Source organism: Salvelinus sp. IW2-2015, linkage group LG32 (genome assembly GCF_002910315.2).
Source record: "Salvelinus sp. IW2-2015 linkage group LG32, ASM291031v2, whole genome shotgun sequence".
NCBI classification, from domain to species: Eukaryota; Metazoa; Chordata; class Actinopteri; order Salmoniformes; family Salmonidae; genus Salvelinus; species Salvelinus sp. IW2-2015.
This window is the reverse complement of record NC_036871.1, coordinates 31,810,750-31,832,934: the sequence shown is the minus strand read 5'-3', so window position 1 is coordinate 31,832,934 and position 22,185 is coordinate 31,810,750. Positions and strand designations below refer to the sequence as shown.

Sequence of the window (22,185 nt, the reverse complement as noted above, 5' to 3'; positions counted from 1 at the left end):
AGTTGGTGGTGCAAGTTTTACCTTTTTGCATCACAAAATGMAAGGTGATTCAATACACACTACCYCACAGTAGGTGGCAGCATGCATTAACAAAATGTGCGAACGCCATTATACCGAAGAAGTAGAAGAAGTAGTCTTGGCTACCTCCCCTTTGTTGGGTGCTGCGCCATTTCGTGCAGGGTTAAAAACAGCTTATTTTAGCCGCAAGAAGACGATCGTAGTACTAGCACTAGTGACCGATTTAGCTGAAATATAAGCCATTTAAATCTTTAAGCTCCCGGTGAGTATTTTTATTCAAGGCTGTTTTAATTTTTTTCCTCTGACTTTGCAGTATCTTTGGAGTTTTCTTTTTTAACGCTATGTATTTTTCTATTTGCGCGAGCTAACTCATTATGGTTCAATTTCTTAAAGCTAGGTAGATGGCAAGTTGGCCCAACAACATCCTAGCTAGCAGGATCCCATTATTTTTTAATACAGTTTTTGCCAGCTTTTGTTGTCTTGCAAACTGAGTTGTATAAGCCAAGCTTTTTAAGACAATAACTGCGAAGACGGCTTTCTTTGTGGACGATGACTACAAAACGGCTGCAGTTCAATGTGTTAACTTTGCTGGTTGGTTAGCATGTAAGCTAACTAGCTAACCTTGTGGATTGTATCTCTAGCGTGCTAACCMTGTTGAATTTATTGCAATTTTGGCCGTTTTTTTGTTATCTATATTCCATGTTGCACATTTTGGCTTGTGGTGTTTTTATTTTATTTTTGTGATTAGCTGGTTTTGGAGTCCGACTGGGACAGGAACGCTATTTTTGCGGGAATGTTTTTTTCTGCAAGAAATGTTGATTGTSCATTGTTTTTCACAACATTACGTTAGCGAATAGATTTAACGTTATTTTAGGTTCATAACCGTAGAATTAATGTGACCGACGACACAAGGACATTTGCTATTTTTGTTACACTAATTAAAAGTTACTTTATGAATGATGCAGTTATGTACTTTGTCCTTGCTCAGTCTCTTTGCTAGACCCAAAAGCAATATAAAACTAGGTAGGTTTATCTAATATAATACTGTAGTCTTTGACTACTAGTTAAGTAGATGGTGAAGATTGAGGTTATTCAGGCTGCCTTGGCAAGGTGTGGGCTGGTAAAATTGTGTWGTCTTTAATGAACCTGATTTAATCAAGGTGCATCTTACACTAAACAATAGTGTTAAAGATATTAGTAAGTTTCATTCAAAAGCGATTCTAGCTACTAGCATTTACTTTGTAAGTCAGGTGGTGAATTATGAATGTTCAGAGTTGTAGTGCTGTGCCTCAGGCCCCTCCCTGCCAGAGACCCCAGTACTGATTGATTAGCTTGTTAGATGTCACTCATCATTAGGCTGCTAATAATCAAGTTTTAGTTTGGTCTGATCTCATCTGTGGAGCATGCCTAGTACACTGTCTTTTATTTTCACTTGTATCATATCMGCACACTTGAGTTCTATAAAATAAGGGAGTTGGGACATTCAACTCTGCAGTGCACAGCTCCTGCCTCCCACACCACCCCATGCGGTACTGCTGTAGGCCCATAAGCAGCTTGAGTGTTCTTGTTGCCCCTGTGCAGAACATACACTGATTGTGAAGTCCTCAAAGCAGGCAAAGTATTACCTTTCAGTAACTATATGTTCATGCAAAACAACATCCCAATGTTATTTCCCTGTGTACATCACAAATGACTACTCTTACAGTAAATCTGAAAAGGCTTGTCAGTGATTACCACATTACCTACTACGACTTATCCCTGTAATGGATGTCTGAACCGTAATAACACAATCTATCAACATATTGATACATTTGCATAATGTGCAACTACAAGTACTTGAAGCATATTGCATCTCTGATTGGCTAGGCTGCTCCTAGTCTTACACATCATTTGTCCTCTATAGGATGCCAATAACCCTGTTTTTCCTCTATTTGACAACTGAATTATGTACAAAACCCAACCAGGTAAGACTAATAACCCTGTACAATGTCACTGAGGTGTGTTCTGTCGCCCGCCTCAGTATAAATCGTGGGGTGAAGTTCTGCATTCTGAGGGTGCTGCTGGAGTTGTAGTTTATGCTGAGAGCARCCAAGACACCTGCCCGCACACACTGGCCTTGCCCTCAGTGTCAAAGAACTGACAGACGACCGCCGTGCACACAGACGCTATGGAGTGAGTGATGGTTATTTAACACCCATCGGTTGTTATTAATGCTTACTTTTTTGACACTGGTTGTATGCGGTGCCATTGAGATTCTCACTCTTCAATGTCCAATTGTGCCCAACCCCCTGTGCTTAGCCTTCCACAAAATARCACGTGCCACTAATATTGAGCACCAAATTCCTCATTTGTACACATGTGCCTTTCCCTGCCCGTAGGCTTAAAGCGCTAAATAGTAGCCTGGTCCTGTTGCGTGCCATCTATTTCCTACTCTTAGACGCTTGTTAACTGTGACCCCTGCCTAGATTAGCAATTCAGGCAATATAAAACAAACCATGCTACAAAACCTGCCAAAGGTGGATTGCAACATGCATATTTCCCCCTCCACACCATTCTAATATGTCTGAACAGTCAGTGGATACTCGTGTGCATCCATTTATTCGTAAAAAATATAAATTGTATTGAGTGAGTTTTGGTTTGTCTATCAATTGAAATGTGATATGCAGCTCCTGTACAGCCACAAGTATGGCGTTATGGTGTTTTTATATATTGTGATGAGTGTTGTCTTTGCTTATTCATGGTCTTGTTTACAGTAGGACCTTCTGGATTTGCATCAGACTAGATATGAGTATATGTACCACCAACACATGGACATCTGAAGGCTTTTTAAGATGCTACACAATCACAAAACATAATTGGTGGAGGTGATAGGATCTGAATAAGGTCAACAACAGTGTTCATGAGGAACATTCCCTGGCACTCGGTTATTTATATAAAAAGATGGTTGAGTAGTGTTATCTTGCAGTGACACAGTTGATAATTGTGGTTTCATCTGCCTCTCCACCAGTCGGTCCCCCACCACCAGCGCCCTGATGGCCAGCAACGTGACCAACAAGACGGACCCTCGCTCGCTCAACTCCCGGGTCTTCATCGGAAACCTCAACACGCTACTGGTCACCAAGACTGACGTGGAGGCCATCTTCAGCAAGTATGGCAAGATTGTGGGCTGTTCTGTGCACAAGGGCTTTGCCTTCGTCCAGTTCGTCAACGAGAGATGTGCCCGGGCCGCCGTAGGTGGTGAGGACGGACGCATGATCGTGGGACAGGTGCTGGGTAAGAACTAAAGCCAGCTTCTGGGGCTGGTGTGCAATGCCTCAAATTGGCCTCAGGGTTCTTTGGGTAATGAGCAAAACTGACATTTTAGGGTACAGTATCTTGCCTGCTTGGAGGATAACTGTTTTTAAAGGTGGCTCTTTGTGACTACTGAATATGGATAAAGATTGTATTTCCAAGACTGACTCTGTCCTCTCTTCCTCAGACATTAACTTGGCCGGAGAACCCAAACCCCACAGGTCAAAGACCACAAAGCGCTCTGCGGGAGACATGTACAGGTCTGATTCAATGTAAAGAACCACGTTTTTAAATACCTAATATTAAAATGTGAACATGCTGTCTTTCCTCTCCAATCTTCCTCTTCTCCACTGCATACAATGTATCTTTTTTTGACAACCAATTTTCTTCACCCCACAGCAGTCCCACATTTGATCTGGACTACGACTTCCAGAGAGATTACTATGACCGGTGAGTCCAGTGCTTTGTCTGTTCCCACATCCTGTTCTTTTAGCTCTAGTTAAATAAACTTAATATGCAAGAGGAATTAGAGTAAATMAAATAAAGTTGGTTCATTAATTACTCTATTCTCAGAGTGTACTCGTACCCGTCCCGCGTGCCCCCTCCTCCTCCACCCCTGTCCCGAGCAGTGATCCCATCCAAGCGCCCGCGGGTCAGCATGACTGGAGGGGGTAGCCGCCGCACCAAGGCCAGTTTCTCCTCCAAGAGCAGCCAGAGAGCATCCTCAAGAACAAGTTAGTACCCAGCKCTCTGCGCTAACCACTCAACTGACATATTACTCGTAATACACTTGCAGGCTAGCAGAGTTATAGCACCCTGGTGCAGTACATGCTGTCAATGCTTATGATGAATCARGTGGCTAATGACACTTGTCAAACAGCTTCATTAGGCAGTGTGTTCAAAAAAGCTCAAACCTTTATCTCTTCCCGTTTCCTCTCAGTGAAAACAGATGACCTGCAGACCYTCAAGAAGGAGCTGACGCTGATTAAACACAAAGTAGACTACCTGCTGGAGAGCCTAGGCCGCATGGAGAAGGACCACGGCAAGAAGTCAGGTAGGGTGCAGGAGGGTCACCTGAACCATGTGTTGTTCAAAGTTTAAACACATTCATGAGCTGATTTGTACTGTTTATGTATCTCCGTATTCAGCAGACTTGTATACACAGATGATGGATTTCATCTTTGACGCCATTTTATCTGTCTGGTTTGACCTGTTTCTCTGGGCAGATGGGAAAGGTACCAAGCCTGAACCTGGAGTGGTGTCCTCACTGCAGCATTCCAGCAACAAGAAGGAGGAGAGCATCAAGAGGGAGAGGGAGAACCAGGAGCTCAACGACTCTGAGGAGGGGGACCTGCTAGAAGAGGAGGTGAGATGGAGGGGGAGAAATGTCATGATGCTGCAAAAGATGAAGGGTGGTGTATTTATGCTTATTGGATTGTTTGTACTCACCACGTAATCGTTGGTCTCAGGTAAAGAGTCAAGAAAGGGATGATGATGACGATGAAGAGGAGGAAGGAGAGCATGTGGATGGAGACGATGGTGACAGTGTCAACGGAGATGAGGACTCATAGACAGACGGATGCACACTTGTACAGACAAATACATCCACACAACTTCCAGTGGGACCTCCGACTCCTATTTTAATTCCCACACTATGAAATGTCACACTCACCTGCCCCCACTACCACAGGTATATTTTTTCTTGGTGCAATTTCAGCCCCCTCCTATCATTGTTACACATCTAGCATTGTCCTGCAGTCAATTACATTGGAACTAGCTGTAGGTAGCGAGCAGTAATAGGTGATTTGCTGTGCTGCTGTTCCTTTTTTTTGACCAGCCGAGAGCAGAAATGGCCATTTATTCTGACCTGAGCCACAAGTGAAATCACATTGGCAATCAAGAGATGACAGGTTTGAAGAAACTTGATTTTTGGGCCCACCTGAGTATGTATCTTCCTTATATTCATGTCATTATTTTTATACTAAGTTGTACTGTAATAATAAATTGCAATTAAATACTCTGATTAATGCTTTTTATTGAATTGAGGCAGGTTTTCAGATGAAAGCATTACGTGTACTGTGGATCACCACTATCTGGAGATGTTACCCAACAGAGGGAACTTTGGTTGTCAGATGACTGAGAACAGGCCACTCATGTGCTTTATCATACTTAGACCCAACCAGCCATGTAGTAGGTACACAATTGTCATGGAAACAGCTTATCAAACCATGGTCCTCTCCTTGAAATCCAATAATATGCATCTATTGGAGACGAAGGATTGCAGTGTGATGGCATGTTTTTGGCTACAAAATGCCTCAACTTTGAGTATTGTATGAAATTAACCAGAGGAAGGAGGGTATAACTATTTATTAAAGGATCCACAAATACAAAATTGGCACAGTATTTACTTATCAGAATTGTGGTTGGAGTCATTAACTCATTTTTCAACCACTCCACATTTCTTGTTGACAAACTATAGTTTTGGCAAGTTGGTTAGGACATCTACATTGTGAATAACAAGTCATTTTTCAAACAGTTGTTTACATACACTAAGTTGACTGCCTTTAAACAGCTTGCAAAATTCCAGGAACTTTGMCTTTTGATAGGCCTTGAAGTACAACTTCAATTAGCCTATGTTCAAACTCAGTGCCTCTGCTTGACATGGGAAAATCAGCCAAGACCTCAGAAATAAAAATTGTAGACCATGTCCAATTCATCCTTGGGAGCAATTTCCAAATGCCTGAAGGTACCACGTTCATCAGTGCAAGTATAAACATCATGGGACCGCTCAGGTAAGAGATGCGTTCTGTCTCCTAGAGATGAATGTACTTTGAGAAAAGTGCAAATCAATCCCAGAACAGCAGCAAAGACCATGTGAAGATGCTGGAGGAAACAGGTACAAAAGTATCCACAGTAAAAATGAGTCCTATGCCGCTCGCCAAGGAAGAAGCCACTGCTCCAAAAAAGCCAGACTARGGTTTGCAACTGCACATGGGGACAAAGATCGTACTTTTTGGAGAAATGTCCTCTGAAACTCCTATTACTCTGACATTTCACATTCTTAAAATAAAGTGGTGATCCTAATTGACCTAAGGCGTATTTTAAATGTATTTGGCTAAGGTGTATGTAGACTTCTGACTTCAACTGTACATTATCAACCAATTAATTCATTTTACTGTAGCATACGTACTTTCTAATTGTTCCCTTTCACACACATTTAAATTACCAAGATCCCACATTAACAGTAATTCATCTGAGATACTGAGTCAATTTTCCTTCAAATATTTAGGGTAAAAGGGTTATCTTTCCATTGGTGTTGAAGCTGGCTAACCTTCAGGTTCTCTTCAGGAAAGACGATACATCAGCACACTGAGCAGGACAATCACAGCTGAAAGGGAAGGGTGGATTGACTGGATGTTATGGACCCGACAGAACATGGGAAGCACTAGAATAGACATGGCCACAGCAGATCTATGGTTGATTAAGGGCAACTTCTAGCTCAAGCCTGACTTGCTTACCTTGCGATGCGAGTGCGCTGCTGCCTGCTGTTGTTGGGACTGCTGTTGTTGGGACTGKRGTTGTTGCAACGTTGCTGGTAGGGTCAGCCAGGTTCAACGGCTTATTGGTCAAGCGTATGTTGATGTCACCAATACCCATACCTGAATAAGTAGGGATGAAGCAGAAGGCAGATATTTAGAAGATAAAATTATTACAGTGAGAGAGGGTGTGTCTGTGCCTGGTTCCAATATCAGGTCAACACACTTACTGTTTGTGACATTTCCCACAGCGAGGAAGGTGGTGAAGGTGGTGACGTGACTGGTCCTGGTTGTTGCATTAACCGCTGGCACGCTAAATTTACACTGGATGACAGTCCCATTGACTGAGCCAGTGATGTTTTTCACAATCTGGGAACACAAAAAAAAGTGTTACATTTGCCTACAGTAAATAACCAACTTCAATAGTGTCAATTGATTTGATGATGAAAGCCTCTTCACCCTTTGTGTCAGAGAAATTGTGTTGTTGGGGTTGTTGCGCTGGGCAGAGCGGAAGAAGAAACTGCCATTTCTGTTCTGGGCACAGATAAAAACCATAGACGTTCCCTATTCATAGAAGAGAGGGAGAGCATGGGTTACAGACAATCATCATTACCTCTACTACAACAGCAATTTAATGTCCAACGAAAGGTCCCTTAATGTCTTGTCTTTGGGAAGAAGTCCAAAAAGTGATAATTATGTGGTTCTGGGTTCATCTTGTTTTTCTGGTTGTGTGTGCGCATGTGTTACCTCTGTCTCGTTGGCAGTCAGTCCTAGAGCAATGTATCCACTGGAGTCCCCAAGGAGCTCAACTAACAGGTCTACTCCATTAGGAGAAGAGGGGGCGGTGGTGACTATGGAAGCGAAGAGGCAGCTTGTTTTTCCTGTAAGATCACATTGTTCTGGGGTCTCTACACACAGCTTAATCAATCCACAGCCTGTCCGTGTGATATGCACCTGTCAAACCACACACAGCAAATCTAGTTCAAGTTATGCACACACACAAGTTAATTTCACAATCTAAATTTGTGGGCTYTTGACTCATTGACATCATACCACTTTGACTTCTAAAATCATCTGACTAACTTTGATTTGGGAGTGAACTATGACTTTAAGTTAGGAGCTGGGGCCGGATTCACAAKATTTTGTAAAGAAATTTCTTCTTAACTGCCATTTTTTCCTTAACTACAGACTTAAGAAGAAAGTTAAGCAAAGTTGCTATTCCTCAATAAAGTTATTGGAAATGTTCTTCCTAAGTTTCTTCCTAAGAAAAAAGTTAAGATAATGGGATTCTTGAAAATAATGCTTTAGGATTTCTTATTTGAAATGTACTGAACTTTAGGACAGCTAAACCCTTGTCTTGAGACGACTAGATAATTTTGTAAACATGAACGTTTTCTTGCACCACAGATACCAACCGGGTATTTAAATACAGCAAGAAGACAAATTATACGTGCATTATCTAGCTAGCTAGTAATTAACAATATATTACAATATTCTATAAGTGTTAAATAGCTAGCGTTATCTCGTCAATTTGCAAAGAACTTGGCTAACTTAGCTAACGTTAACGTCGTTAGCTATGTTGTTGGCTATAATGTCGGGACGCTTTGGCTAGCGAAGGTAGCTACCGAACTAACCGGTTGCGCAGTCCCTCTACCACCTTCTCCTCCAGCTGGTGCACATTAATGGTCTCTCAGCTCCCTTCTTCTTAGCAGCCGACTTGATGTCGGACCACTTCTTTTTTACGGCGTCACTGTCCTTTGCCATACCCCCGACAGCATAGACAGACTCCGCGACTCTCGCCCATCCTCTTTTTTTTTGTCTTTTTTTGTCTGCAGTGACCCCGCAGTTATCAAGTCTCCCCAACAGCAACCTTTTCCAGGCTGCTATTTCCTCCACCATCACTTCAAGCTCTTGTTTGCTGAAGTTTTTATTACGCTTTCCTTGGTTATCTATTTTTTATGTTGATGTACAGTAGCTAACGCTAGTCTTGCTATAATGTGTGAAAAATAAAGTTTTTTTGTATGCGTGTATTAAGGGTTCGCGAGCCAACTAAAACATMTTTTATTCTCGAGACATAAAGCAACAAAAAAAAATGTTATAAAATGTAAACATCAACACTATTATAGTGGGCCAAATCCTATCATTCCTGTCACATAGGATTATTTATTAGTTTCAAGCACGTCACTAATGTCAATGCCARATAAGACGATATTTACGAAGTTCTTAAGAAAGATATTTACGAAGTTTCTAAGAAAACGACGAATTCCCAAGAACATTTTGAGGAATTGCATTTACGAACTATCTTATGAACTTCTTATTTTTTGTCTTAAGCAGCTTCTTAAGTTTTTTTCGTAAGTAATGTTTTGTGAATCCGGCCCCTGGTCCATAAAGTTGTTGCTGGAAAGAGTAGATTGAGAACCTTACCTCCGTATTATTGGCAAACGAGAGATGTCCGTTTCCACTAACACCTGGTGCCAGGCAGCCCATCACCATAGAGACCACAAAGAGAAGTCCTCTGTTCATTCCTACATGGGAACATGGTAAATGGTGGAGAAAATAGAACAATTGTCAGAAATATATATATATATTTTTCTTTTACATAACTTTAAAAACACTAATTGTTATCATTTATCTTTTCTGATAGTAGAGAAATAAATTTCATATTTTAAGAAGCCATCAACCAAATATTTTAAATCTAAATGCAGAGTATTCTTAAATACAAATACAAGACTTACTTGGTCCTGTACTTAGTAAGCCTATCCTTTAGCCAATACACTGTCTCAGCAGGATTAATACTTTCTAAATTCTGTAATATGTTTTTTACTCCTTATCTACATGTTCATGTGGAAGGAGGCAGGGCTTGGATTACCGGTAGAGGTGAGTTACCACACAATGGAATAATAATGTATGTACGTATGAATGCAGYAATTCAGTTCCTCATTTGCCCTGTCACATTGTGTATTTACAAGAAGGAAACTATTTAGACTAATAGTTTCCTTCTTGTAAATACACAATGTGACCAGTGGGTCTCAATCCTGGTCCTATGGACCCAAAGGGGTGGACATTATGTATTTTTCCTTAGCACTACACAACTTATTCAAATCATCAACTCATCATCAAGCTTTGGTGATTTGAATCAGCTGTGTAGTGCTAAGGCAAAGGTCAAGGTTTGAGAACCACTGGTCTAGACCAATTGTTGACAAAAGATCTGGTCTGATTGGTCAAAAGACCAATTATTGGCAAAAGATTTTGATGCAATTGGTCAAAAGACCAATTATTGGTGTAAATGGTGTAAGCAGACAGAGAACTAGTGGGCTAAATACTGATGTCAATTCAATTCTTCAACTGACCAACCCTATATTGATAGATACAGACATGCATCCTCTCCATTAGGCTTGGATGGTATAACAATGAGTTATTGTGAAATCACACACAGAAGGAAATAATCTGCGATTAAAAAATTTAAAAAACGGTCTGATAATCAAGTCAAATAAAATGTTGTTTGTCACATGTGCTAAATACAACAGGTGTTAGACATTACAGTGAAATGCTTACTTACAAGCCCTTAACTAACAATGCAGTTTTAAGAAAAATAAGAGTTAAGAAAATATTTACTACACAAACTAAAGTAAAAAGAAAGTAACACAAAATAACAATTACGAGGCTATATACAGGGGGTACCGAGTCAATGTGCGGGGCAGTGGAGGCTCCTCAGAGTAGGAAGGGGAGGACCATTCTCCTCAGTGAAATTTCATAAAAATAGTGAAACYTTAAAGTTATTATTTTTTAAATATATTCATATGTCACCAAATAATTGATTAAAATACACTGTTTTGCAATGAAGATCTACAGTAATGTAAACAGCACTGTCTAGGGTAGCACCAGGGTGTAGCCAGAGGACAGCTAGCTTCTGTCCTCCTCTGGCTACATTGACTTCAATACAAAACCTAGGAGGCTCGTAGGCCTCCCCCTTCCATAGACATACATGGTAATTATGACCACTTCCGGAGGACGTCCTCCGACCAATAAGAACTTTTGCAGTATGAACTGACATGTTGTCCATCCAATCATAGAATTAGGATCAGAAAACGAACSTAGTGAGTTGTATTGGGATTGTGCCACAGAGCATTGTGGGGGTTATATGTGTTGAGAAGTTTGGTGACATTGTTGGATAGAGATTAAGAGTGAAAAGTGATAGTTGAGCATTTTTTAAATCAAATTCAAATCAAATTCGTTTTTTCAATTTACAGMAGACGATTGAAGTATATTATAAATTGTTTTCTTGGTTTTAGAACTTTATTTTTGTGTCAAGTTAGTCCAACGTATTTAAATTTGCCTTGCTAACTTCAGTAGCTAACTAGCTACCATTGTGAGCGTGCAGTTTTCTCTGCCAGAATGGCCAACGCTGCRGAAAATGTTGTGGACTTTTTGTTGAAGAACGCTTTTRATTTTCTAGAGTACACGGTGCGAGTTAAAATGGAGGGTCGACCTCTGCCTTAGATCAGTTTCATGAACAAGGATGAAAAGGTGAGGGCGTTCAATAACAACTGGTATCAAAAGTATAGGAGCCGTTCATCAAGCCGCCTGTATTGCTTGACTTGCCTGCTTTTTGGAAAGTCTAAGCTTTGTTCGAAAGGTGGGTACAGTGACCCGAAGAACATCGATCGTTCAGCAGGCAGCATATAAATGCCCACATCAGATTCAAGCTTCTGGGGAAAAGATGCATCGACCATGACGACGGTCTGCGTATTCAAACTGCGGTACACAACAAGAAGAGACAGGGATGTTCTCAAGCGGCTTATCAACACCACTGCGTTTTTGGACATTGTATTTAACTTTTATTTAACTAGGCAAGTCAGTTAAAAACAAATTCTTATTTACAACGACGGACTACCAAAGGGCCTCCTGCGGGTACGGGGGCCTGGGATTTAAAAAATAAATACAATATAAATATAGGACAAAACACACATCACAACAAGAGACGACACTACATAAAGAGATACCTAAGACAACAACATACCAAGGCAGCAACGCAGCATAACAAAACATGGTACAATCACTATTGGGCAAAGTCAACAGCACAAAGCTAGAGACAACAATACATCATACAAAGCAGCCACAACTGTCATGCAAGAATTTGCTTTCAGAGGACACTACGAGCTGGTAAGTTCCGCCGACAAGGGAAACTAGAATGAGCTTGCCAAMGTAATTGCGCGTAACAATGCTTTACTTGCCGAACATATCGAACTTTCGACTGTCTTTTCTGGGACGTCGAAATCAATTCCGAGTGATTTGATAGCTTCCATCGCATRATCCATTCAAATATTAAAAAGAAGTTGACGCAGCGCATTTTTTCGTGTGCGCTTTCCACTCCTCCGGTATTCATTTAGCAAAGATGAAAACACATAATCACTCCGAACAGACACTAGCAAACACCCATGCTATAAACGTTGCACCAGCCTAGGCTACACCTAAACATTAGAGATCTGACAWGATGTATGGGATGAAAACGAGACAATTTTTCAGTCTGATCAACTGTAGGCTACTAAAATGAGCAGATGCATACAGCCTATGTTTGCTGTCCATTTGGTCAGTGTAAACTAATTGGTAACGTTATGTATTTATAGTCCATTTGTGTGTCAGGAGAAAATGTGAATGTGATCACATTTTGTTTATATTCCAAATCGGGCTGGCTAGGCTGCCAATACGTTTTCAATCCAAAATGATTAACTGGAATTAATCAATCAACATAATAGTAATGACCGATGTGAGTAAACAATTCTATAAGGCCTACAGTTGCATAGAACTGCATGATACAAACATTCATAAAGCAAGCTCAGCCCTCAGTTCTATTGTCTATCAGTTGTTTTCTCTGTGCTTGGGTAGAGGAAATCCCTTTCTTAATCTAGTCTAAATATCATTAATATGAACAAGTATAAGGTAGCTGCAGTTTGACAGGGTTTTCATCCCCCACAGGGCCAGGAGTTTTTTTAAACCATGTGACCTGATTAGGAAAAACTGTCCCCATCAAAGCCCTTATAAAACCTTTTTACAACTGATTAATCACTGTCARACCTTTTTATAGGGTTCCGAGTTTTCCTGGTTAGGTTAACAGATAAGGAAAAACTCAGGCTCCCAGGGGGTAAACATTGCCCCCCGCTCTGGGACCTATGGTGCCACCAGTCTGCTTGCAGTTGTCAGTTATAGTCAGGTATGTGGATGATCAGGGCGTTATTCAAGAATGTTTCTTGGGCTACTCTGATGTATTAAGTGGGCGAGATGCCAACTCTGTGTTTAACTTCACGGAGAAACTTGTTCAAACCTATGATGGCGCAGCTGTAATGGAATATATCTGATATTTGTATTTCCAGCTAAGTCCCCTGCTGTTCCCTGATTTAAGAGGTGATGACCAGTCCACTCTACTACCATTGTCAACTCTCTCTCCTGACATGAACTGAAGCCACGTCTCATGTGCCCGCTCATTCACTGGCACATTGCATGTTTCCTCTCCAAGCACTGTGAGTACCCCTGCACATTTTCTCTCATTACTCTATGTAGAGTCAATCACATACACACTTACATTATTACACATCAATGATTTTACTCTTTGCTTGGACTAACTCATTCTTTGGTCTAACTTTGTAGTGTGTTGTGTTATTGTTTTTTGTCTTCCCAGGCAAATCCTGCACTGAAGTCAAGCCTCTGAACACCTCAACTCATGCCTCATACCCTCATTCAATCATTGCTTTGATCCCTTCCAAACACTGTAACTAGCCCTCTCATTKCCAATCCCCATAATATTGTACTATACATGTCTTTATTAAATGCTTTAGGTTCAAATTTTTTGAAACACACTTTGACATCTCTGTGCGTTCAGCGCCTATACCGTGGGTCTCKCATCCTCCTCAATTTTTCAAGTCACCAGCCTCCACTGGTGCAGGGGTACAGGTTAGTTGAGGTAATTGAGGTAATATGTACATGTCTGTAGGGGTAAAGTGACTGCATAAATAATAAACAGCCAGTAGCAGCAGCGTAAAAAAAAAGTGGGTGTCAATGCAAATAGTCCGGGTAGCCATTTGATTAATTGTTCAGCAGTCTTATGGCTTGGGGCTGAAGCTGTTAAGGAGCCTTTTGGACCTAGCAAATCTCCGGTGTCGCTTGCCATGCGGTAGCAGAGAGAACAGTCTGACTAGGGTGGCTGGAGCCTTTGACAATTTGTAGGGCCTTCCTCTGACACTGCCGGGTTAAGAGGTCCTGGATGGCCACACTACCCTCTGTAGCGCTTTTTGGTAYGTAGTATGCCGAGCTCTTGCCATACCAGGCGGTGATGTAACTAGTCAGGATGCTCTCGATGGTGCAGCTGTAGAAARGTTGWAGAAAGCTGTATAAATTTTTGAGGATCTGAGGACCCATGCCAAATCTTTTTAGTTTCCCGAGGGGGAATAGGCTTTGTCGTGCTCTCTTCGCGGCTGTCTTGGTGTGTTTGGACCATTCTAGTTTGTTGGTGATGTGGACACCAAGGAACTTGAAGCTCTCYACCTGCTCCACTACCGCCCAGTCGATGTGATTTGGGGCGTGCTCAGTCCTCCTTTTCCTGTACTCCACGATCAGCTCCTTAGTCTTGGTTACGTTGAGGGATAGGTTGTTATTCTGGCACCACCCGGCCAGGTCTCTGACCTCCTCCCTATAGGCTGTCTTGTCGGTGATCAGGCCTACCACTGTGGTGCCGTCTGCAAACATAATGATGGTGTTGGAGTCGTGCCTGGCCATGCAGTCGCGGGTGAACAGGGAGTACAGGAGGGGACTGAGCACGCACCCCTAGGGGGGTCCAGTGTTGAGGATCAGTGTGGCAGATGTGTTGCTACCTACCCTCACCACCTGGGGGAGGCCCGTCAGGAAGTCCAGGATCCAGTTGCAGAGGGAGGTGTTTAGTTCCAGGGTTATTAGCTTAGTGATGAGCTTTGAGGGCACTATGGTGTTGAACGCTGAGCTGTAGTCAATGAATAACATTCTCACATAGGTGTTCCTTTTGTTCAGGTGGGAAAGGGCAGTGTGGAGTGCAATAGAGATAGCATCATCTGTGGATCTGTTTGGGCGGTATGCAAATTGGAGTTGGTCTAGGGTTTCTGGGATAATGGTGTTGATGTGAGCCATTACCAGCCTRTAAAAGCGCTAGATGGCTACGGACGTGAGTGCTACGGGTCTGTAGTCATTTAGGCAGGTTGCCTTCGTGTTCTTGGGCACAGGGACTATGGTGGTCTGCTTGAAACATGTTGGTATTACAGACTCAATCAAGGACATGTTGAAAATGTCCGTGAAGACACCTGCCAGTTGGTCAGCACACATCCTGATCTCGACGATCAGTCAGCGTTTTCTTTTCAGAAGACTGTCTGGTTCACTTCCTTTACCTGATTTTCATATGAAATGCACACATTTAATTATTAACCAGCATATCGCGAAGCTCATTCTATTAAAAGTATAGTTTACCCAGGTCTTGGCCAATGTGAACTATAGCAAACATAGACAACACAAACAATCAAGCAGAATAATAGCTAAAAGCACTAAATGCTTCATTCTTCAAACATGGTTTTACTGGTTGTGTTCCACATTTTCTGGGTTTGATGTCAACAGTAATACCCATAGTCATGCCCATGGAACGAGGAAGAGAGAAAGAAGGGACTTTTTGTCTGCATACTTGAATCAAGTCCAATTGGATTCGTTCCACCTGAGAGCATGTGATCATAACAGGGGTCATGGGACAAKKAKAAAAAACACAATCAGCTCCAGTTACTGACGCAGGTTCAATTGACACACCTTCCTGGCTGTAGTTCATCATTTGTTACATGGTATCCTTTAAATTCTTTATAGGTTGCATTGTGTTTCTGGTGAAACCTACAGTATACTTCCTCCTGTTGTGAAACAGCTTCCCCTTCAACTTTTATTGGGTTCATTACCAGCAGGTTAGACTCAGGTAAAAATAACTAGACATACTCAAGTTATGCTGGACAACTTTTCTGTTCAGATGCTGATTGAAAACCAGATYCAAAAACTTTATTGATTGATTGTAGCCTCTGCGGCTAATGCCTGGAGTTATCGCTATTATTACTAAGGGCTATAGCACGATAAAAGTTTAAAGACAATGTTCAGCGTTTGTGGAGACTGCATTCTTTGTAGGCCTAAACGCTGCATATGTCAACTCGATACATTTTCCTTACATTTCAATTGCGATATAGTGCGGAAGATCACCCACTGGGGAGCCAGGCTCACCCAATCAGATTGAGCAAAACGCATTTTGGGGGGGTGTTTTTCCCTAAACATTGCAAACACCTCAGATAGATTGATTTTTTTTTATTTTTAGAATGTATTTTTCTATATATATATATATATATATTATATATTTTTTTTTTTAATTATTTAAAAAAATACTGTTTTTATTCGTAATACAAAAATCACTTACATTGCTACATCAAACATGTCTAGCAAACCAAACACAGGTATTAACAATGCTCAAACATACAAAAAATATACAAATAAAATACAAAAAATAAACAATTTAAGTGCAATTATATCACTCTGAAAATATCTTATTATAATGATTCAGAAGGTTTATTCTTGTTGTTATTCACTAGGGTTAGTGTTTTAATAAGATAATTAAATTCAATCAGAAATTTGTAATTTTGTAATAGAATTTTGGAATTTTTGTTTGTGTATAAAGTATTTGGCAACAAGAATAAAAAAAATAACAATCATTTCAGTGGTTTTGTTATCATTGCAATAGTAACATATATATTTTATGTTAAAATTATAGGCAGTGTTCATAATGGTAAATAAGTACTTTGCAAGGTTTCCCATAATTCGACACAAATTTACATTAAAAGAACAAGGAGACAGATTCTCACTTCTTTTTCACAGAAAACGCAGATATCATCAATAGCCACAAATTTGGAAATCATAGAGTTACATGGATATATATTATGTAAAATTTTGAAGTGCACTTCCTTAACTTTGTTTGGTATACAGTATTTGTAAGGCCTTAACCATGCATTTTTTCAGACAATGTCAGGAATAAGCATGTTCCAGAAAAACTTTCCTCTCGTGTAAGTTGGTTTTGTGAATGAAGAATTTGTCTATATATTTATTACAACAAGATTTCTCAAGTAAGCCCACGCCTTTTAATCTGAGTTCTGGATAAACTTTGTGATCATTCCAAAAATTAAGATGACTTTTCATAAGTGTAGTTGACCACTGGAACAGCTTTGATCACAGAAATAAACTCTCTGAAAGGTATTGGAAACTCTTTCATTGTATAAATTGTTCATATGTGAGAATATTACCCTTGTTGTCGAAATATCTAGAACAAAGTCAATATTCCTCTCATGCCAGCTGGGTAGAACAATGACTATTCCTTACAGTAATGTCTGAATTATTCCACAAAAGAGCTTTATGAGGAAAAATTGTGCAGAAACATATTTTCCAGGCCATTAAAGCTTGTTGGTAAAACCTAGCCAATTTAGCAGGTAATCTTTCAGGAATTAATTACATTTCAGTAAAATCGAAGACCTCCCAATTTAATAACACATTATTTGAATTAAATACCATTTTGAGTCAGTATCGAGCAAACATTTTTTCAGCCAGTTTATCTTGAAAGTGTTATTTATGTCAACAAAATCCAATACGTCTAGACCGCCTTCAGCTCTTTTGTTGAGAAGGACAGATTTTTTAGTTGTAGACTTATTTTCCAGATGAAGTCAAGAAAGGTCTTATTGATCTCTTTACAAGTAGCTGGATTTACACATAACGATAATGAGGGTACACAAAACGAGACAGTCCCTCTGCCTTGGACAGAAGTACTCTCCCAAGTATAGAAAGATCTCTTTGTAGCCAATTATTAAATATATTTTAGTTCTCTTAATTTTAGAGAGAAATTCAAATGTTGTCTGACTAAGTGGTTTTTTGACAGATGTATTCCTAAATATTTAACACAGTCCTTTACAGGAATATTTTCAATTTCTTTATCATCAGAGTCAAATAAACAAAGATTTCACATTTAGAAACATTCAGCATTAATCCTGATGCAATAGAAAATGCCGTTATAGCATTAAGGGCAGTGCGACCTGGTTTTGTCTCTTAAGAAAGAGTAGTATCATCAGCCAGTTGGGAAATTGATTCTTTGTTAAAAATGGTTAAGCCATACAATTTGCATCATTCAGAATATCTAGAGATAGAAGTTCCACACCAAATGAATAAAAATGCGAAATTGGGCATCCCTGTCGTACACTTCTGTTGATACTAAATCTTTTGGAAGTATTAAGGTTCAGTAGCACAGAACTATTTATCATTTTGTAAAACATGCAAATTACTTTAATAAAATGTTCACCAAAACAAAAAGTTTAAGAGACCTAAAGAGAAATTCATGTTCAATTGTGTCAAAGGCTTTACAGAAGTCCAGAAATAGGACAACCGCATCGAGTCAATTGCATCTGAATAATCTATAAGTTCAAGACTAAACGAATGTTAGAGCTATGTGACGGCCCTTCATAAATCCTGTTTGAGTCTCATTTATAATGTATCTATTCCTTCTTTAATCTTTTGGCATAAACCAGAGCAATCAATTTGTAATCAACATTTAATAAAGTAATTGGTCTCCAATTGTCAATGAGAGAAGGGTCTTTATCAGGCTTCGAATCAATGAAAAGGCCCTGTTTCATAGTGGAGACCATTTCCCCATTTTTAATGCAATCTTGAAACATATTGAAAATCGGGTCTTCTAGCAACTCCAAAACTGTCTATAGAATTCAACTGACAGGCCATCAGGGCCAGGTGATTTCCCTTTTTTCATTGAATTCAGAGCCTCTCTAATTTCTCCAATTGACACAGGTGAATCGCAAACTGAGTGGAAATCATCCTCAATTACAGGGACACAATTCTGAATGTGGCAAATGTAGCTTCACAACCATCTTCCTGAAATTGAGAGCTGTGAAGGTTTTCATAAAAGGAATTGACAAATGATGATATTGTAATGGGATCTTTGCATAAAACATCGTTAATTTTGAGTGCAGTTATAGATTTTCTTTTGTAGTTTCTCTTTTCAAGTGCAAAAAAGTAACTAGTGTTTCTTTCCCCCTCTTCAATCCATTTTGCTCTTGACCTTACAAAAGGCGCCCTTTGCCAGATCTGTGTAAGTCTGTTCTAATTCTAGTTGTAAAGACCTGAACACAGACTCCTCTTCTTCAGATAGATTATCTTTCTTTAGAAAACTGTCAAGCTTGCTCATCATCTCCTTTTCTCTATGGTTCTTTAATTGCATCAGCTCTTTGGCGCGTTTAATGGCTACAACTCTGACTTTATATTTGAAAAATTCCCATCTACTTCCATGACCCAAGTCTTTTCTTGCAAAAAATATCTTTAGCTAATGATTTGATGTTTTCAATGAGATCAGTATCTTTAAGAAGTGTATTGTTTAATTTCCAATACCCTCCAGTGCCTTTTGATTTTTTAGTAGCTTGTAAATTCAGGGAAATCAAGTGATGATCAGAAAAGGGAGCCAACTGACGATCTACCATCTATAACAAATTGTAACAAAAAAGGGGAAATTAGGAATAAATCTATTCTAGATTTACGTGATATAGTTTTGTTGGTCCAGGTATAACCCTTAGCATTCGGATTGAAATAACGGCAGGCATCCTCAACACAGAGATCCTTGCATAATGTAGTAATAATGTTACTATTTTGAGGGTTTTGACTCGTTCTAGGAGGAAAACGATCAYCAGATGCATCAGGTGTTTCATTAAAATCCCCTGAAATAATTAGAAAAGCCTCTGAGTATTTGTTGCTTAAATCCTGTACTTTCCTGGTAAATTGGGTAAAAAGGGTTTTATTAGGAGCATGTGAGTTATGTCCGTGTACATTACAGATGATGAAAATAGCATTGTCAAGTTTAACAGTTACTATGACCCATCTGCCGTCTTGTGAAGATGTGGATTCTAGAATGTCACCTTTAAACTTGTGAATAAGTGTCAAAACACCAGCAGAATGATTTGATCCATGACTGAAATAGGCCATATCTCCCCATTGTGCTTTCCAAAATTTCAAATCACTTTCAACCGAATGAGTTTCCTGAAGAAGGACAAAATCTGCATTACCAGTATAAAAATAAAGCTTTCCTTTTTGTAGGATTTCTCAAACCCCTAGCATTCAGACTAACGATATTGAGTGAATTGAAAACGAACTCSTGCATTTAAAAAAATAAACACAAATTAGATAACAAGTATTAATATGAACAATAAAACAAACGGTGAACCTTGAGAGGATTACTCGACGGAAAACTACGCTCAGTTTAGGTWGCGGTGGTTAACAGAATAACAAATATATTTACTTCCTTTTCTTTGGCAAGTGTTCATCGGTTGTAGTTCGAACGGTACATGTATTATTGGCAGTACATTAACTGTATTAATGGTAGTACTCACAGTTCCAATTTGGTTCATGTCAACAGAGTTACCCAGTAATCATTCTTCCTTCGATAAAAAGCGTGTGGGCCCTTGAAACCCGCCTTCTTTCCTCTTGGTCGCGCCTTCTGTATCACGGCCACAGTTTCTCTCTGGCAGCCTGATCCGTGGTATCAGAGCTTCTTTGATGCGGAGTTTCTTCTCGTCCAGAAACTTGTTCCCCTTGGCCATTTTCCATATGATGTCCCTGTAATGGCGCATAGTTAAGCGCAAGATGATATTACAAGGGGGTCCATCAGATCTTCGTTTCCCAAGTCGATGTACCACATCAATCACGTCTCTTAGCCTTCTTGGTGCATGGTGCCACTTTCCCAGGATATATAATAACTACTTCTCTAATATACTCTCCCTCTACCTCTTTTACACCTTGGATTTTCAGATTCCACCTGCGAGAGTACCTTTGAAGTTCAGCTACATTCTCACACAGCTCATTATTTTTGGATTGCATTTCTTCAGCTCATTCTCTAGGAACGTTATATTTTCCTTGTTCTCGCTCACAATTTTGTGTAGTTGATTGACAGTTTCTGACAAATTATCTACTTCTCTGATGTTTCTTCTGTAGCCCGCTCTATGATGGACACTTTGGAGAGCGTGGCGTCTTGTTTAGTAGACAGGGACTGGATTGCCAGAGAAAAGTTCCGACATGGAAATGTCGTCTTTTTACTTTTTTCACCGGAGGATTTTTACTTGGGTCTGAGGTAAAGAGGTTGCAAGGATTTCATCCTGGTCAGTTTTGTTCTTTTCTCTTGTTTAGAGATCGCGGCTTCTTTTGTGTATCCATATGCTGCTCTGGTCCTCGTTGTGGCTAGCTAGCATGTTTAGCCGTCTTCTGTACAGGACTTGTATATTTCGTCTACTTTTGTCTTTCTGTCGTGTTCTTCCCATTCAACTTGACAAAAACTAACTCCAAACTTATCCCATGTCCATAAAAAAAGTTATAGTTAGTTCCTTTCAATATTAATAGCCAATATTTGACTGTTAACCACCTAACCCTCAATATTGCTTTGAAGAGCGCGAAAACACTCCCTCTCACAMCGACGCCATCTTGGCCTTCTCCGTAAAATAGAATTAATAGCAAGCAGGACACTGGAATGACGTGCAGATGAACTGGAATAACATTCACTCTCATGGGATGGATGGCCAAAAAATAACTAATTGAAAGCCACACCCCCAATAAACCACAAAAATTATCGCATTGAGGCATACAGTGAACTCCAAAAGTAATGGTATGACACATTGGTTAATTTGTCTCTTTACTCCAGCGRTTTGGATTTGAAATTATACAATGATGAGGTTAAAGTGCTGACTGCTTTAATTTGAGGGTATTTTCATCCATATGGTCTGGTGGCCCTAAGCGACCGCTGATGTTGCATATACCTGGAAACGGCCCTGCAAACAAGACAGCTCATAATCCAGTGCCTGTATCACAGTCAACAAACATAGCGCCTTCAGAAAGTATTCACACCCCTTGACTTTTTACTAATTCTGTTATGTTCCAAAGTGGGATTAAAATTGTCATTTTTTTGTCAACGACCCACACACAATACTCTGTAATGTCAAAGTGAAAGAAGTATTCTATGTTTTAATTTTTTTAGTAATGAAAAATAAAACATAAATATATCTTGATTAGATAAGTATTCAACCCCTTGAGTGAATACATGTTAGCATCACCTTTGGCAACAATTACAGCTGTGAGGGTTTTTGTGTAAATCTTTAAGAGCTTTTCATACCTGAATATTTATTTAAAAAATTATATTCTTAAAAAAATTCTTCCAAGTTCTTTCAAGTCGATTGAAGTCAAAACTGTAACTAGACCACTCAGGAACATTCAATGT

General features: G+C 39.8%; 2 protein-coding genes and 1 long non-coding RNA gene across 9 annotated transcripts; 2 read left to right on the top strand and 1 right to left on the bottom strand.

The window, feature by feature from the left end:
* Positions 1 to 141: 141 nt before the first annotated feature.
* On the top strand, positions 142 to 5,332 carry LOC111956677 (heterogeneous nuclear ribonucleoprotein C). Of its 2 annotated transcripts, none has more exons than XM_023977213.2 (9): positions 142 to 280; positions 2,039 to 2,190; positions 3,026 to 3,291; positions 3,497 to 3,569; positions 3,709 to 3,759; positions 3,883 to 4,043; positions 4,250 to 4,363; positions 4,536 to 4,675; positions 4,779 to 5,332. In XM_023977213.2, exons 2-9 carry the CDS (start codon positions 2,186 to 2,188, stop codon positions 4,878 to 4,880), a joined length of 912 nt encoding a protein of 303 aa, XP_023832981.1. In that variant the 5' UTR covers positions 142 to 280; positions 2,039 to 2,185; the 3' UTR covers positions 4,881 to 5,332. The 2 variants fall into 2 exon arrangements, with proteins under 2 accessions (XP_023832981.1, XP_023832980.1); XM_023977212.2 differs by having other exon boundaries at positions 143 to 280; positions 3,497 to 3,581.
* Positions 5,333 to 5,661: 329 nt separating this feature from the next.
* On the bottom strand, positions 5,662 to 21,401 carry LOC111956685 (putative ferric-chelate reductase 1). 3 transcript variants are annotated; one of them, XM_070436711.1, is made up of 8 exons: positions 9,581 to 9,688; positions 9,270 to 9,370; positions 7,593 to 7,799; positions 7,305 to 7,409; positions 7,076 to 7,214; positions 6,828 to 6,968; positions 6,641 to 6,697; positions 5,662 to 6,192 (listed from the first exon to the last, which is right to left on the bottom strand). In XM_070436711.1, the coding sequence occupies exons 2-7, from the start codon at positions 9,366 to 9,368 to the stop codon at positions 6,654 to 6,656; spliced, it is 735 nt and encodes a 244-aa protein (XP_070292812.1). In that variant the 5' UTR covers positions 9,369 to 9,370; positions 9,581 to 9,688; the 3' UTR covers positions 5,662 to 6,192; positions 6,641 to 6,653. The 3 variants fall into 3 exon arrangements, with proteins under 3 accessions (XP_070292812.1, XP_023832991.1, XP_023832990.1); XM_023977223.2 differs by lacking the exon at positions 9,581 to 9,688 and adding an exon at positions 20,312 to 21,401 and having other exon boundaries at positions 5,662 to 6,697; XM_023977222.2 differs by having other exon boundaries at positions 5,662 to 6,697.
* LOC139023480 (uncharacterized) lies at positions 10,960 to 13,685 on the top strand. Of its 4 annotated transcripts, none has more exons than XR_011474600.1 (4): positions 10,960 to 12,008; positions 12,931 to 13,056; positions 13,217 to 13,363; positions 13,522 to 13,685. It is a non-coding gene; the product is annotated as an uncharacterized lncRNA (long non-coding RNA). The 4 variants fall into 4 exon arrangements; XR_011474598.1 differs by having other exon boundaries at positions 10,960 to 12,050; XR_011474599.1 differs by lacking the exon at positions 12,931 to 13,056.
* Positions 21,402 to 22,185: the final 784 nt, after the last annotated feature.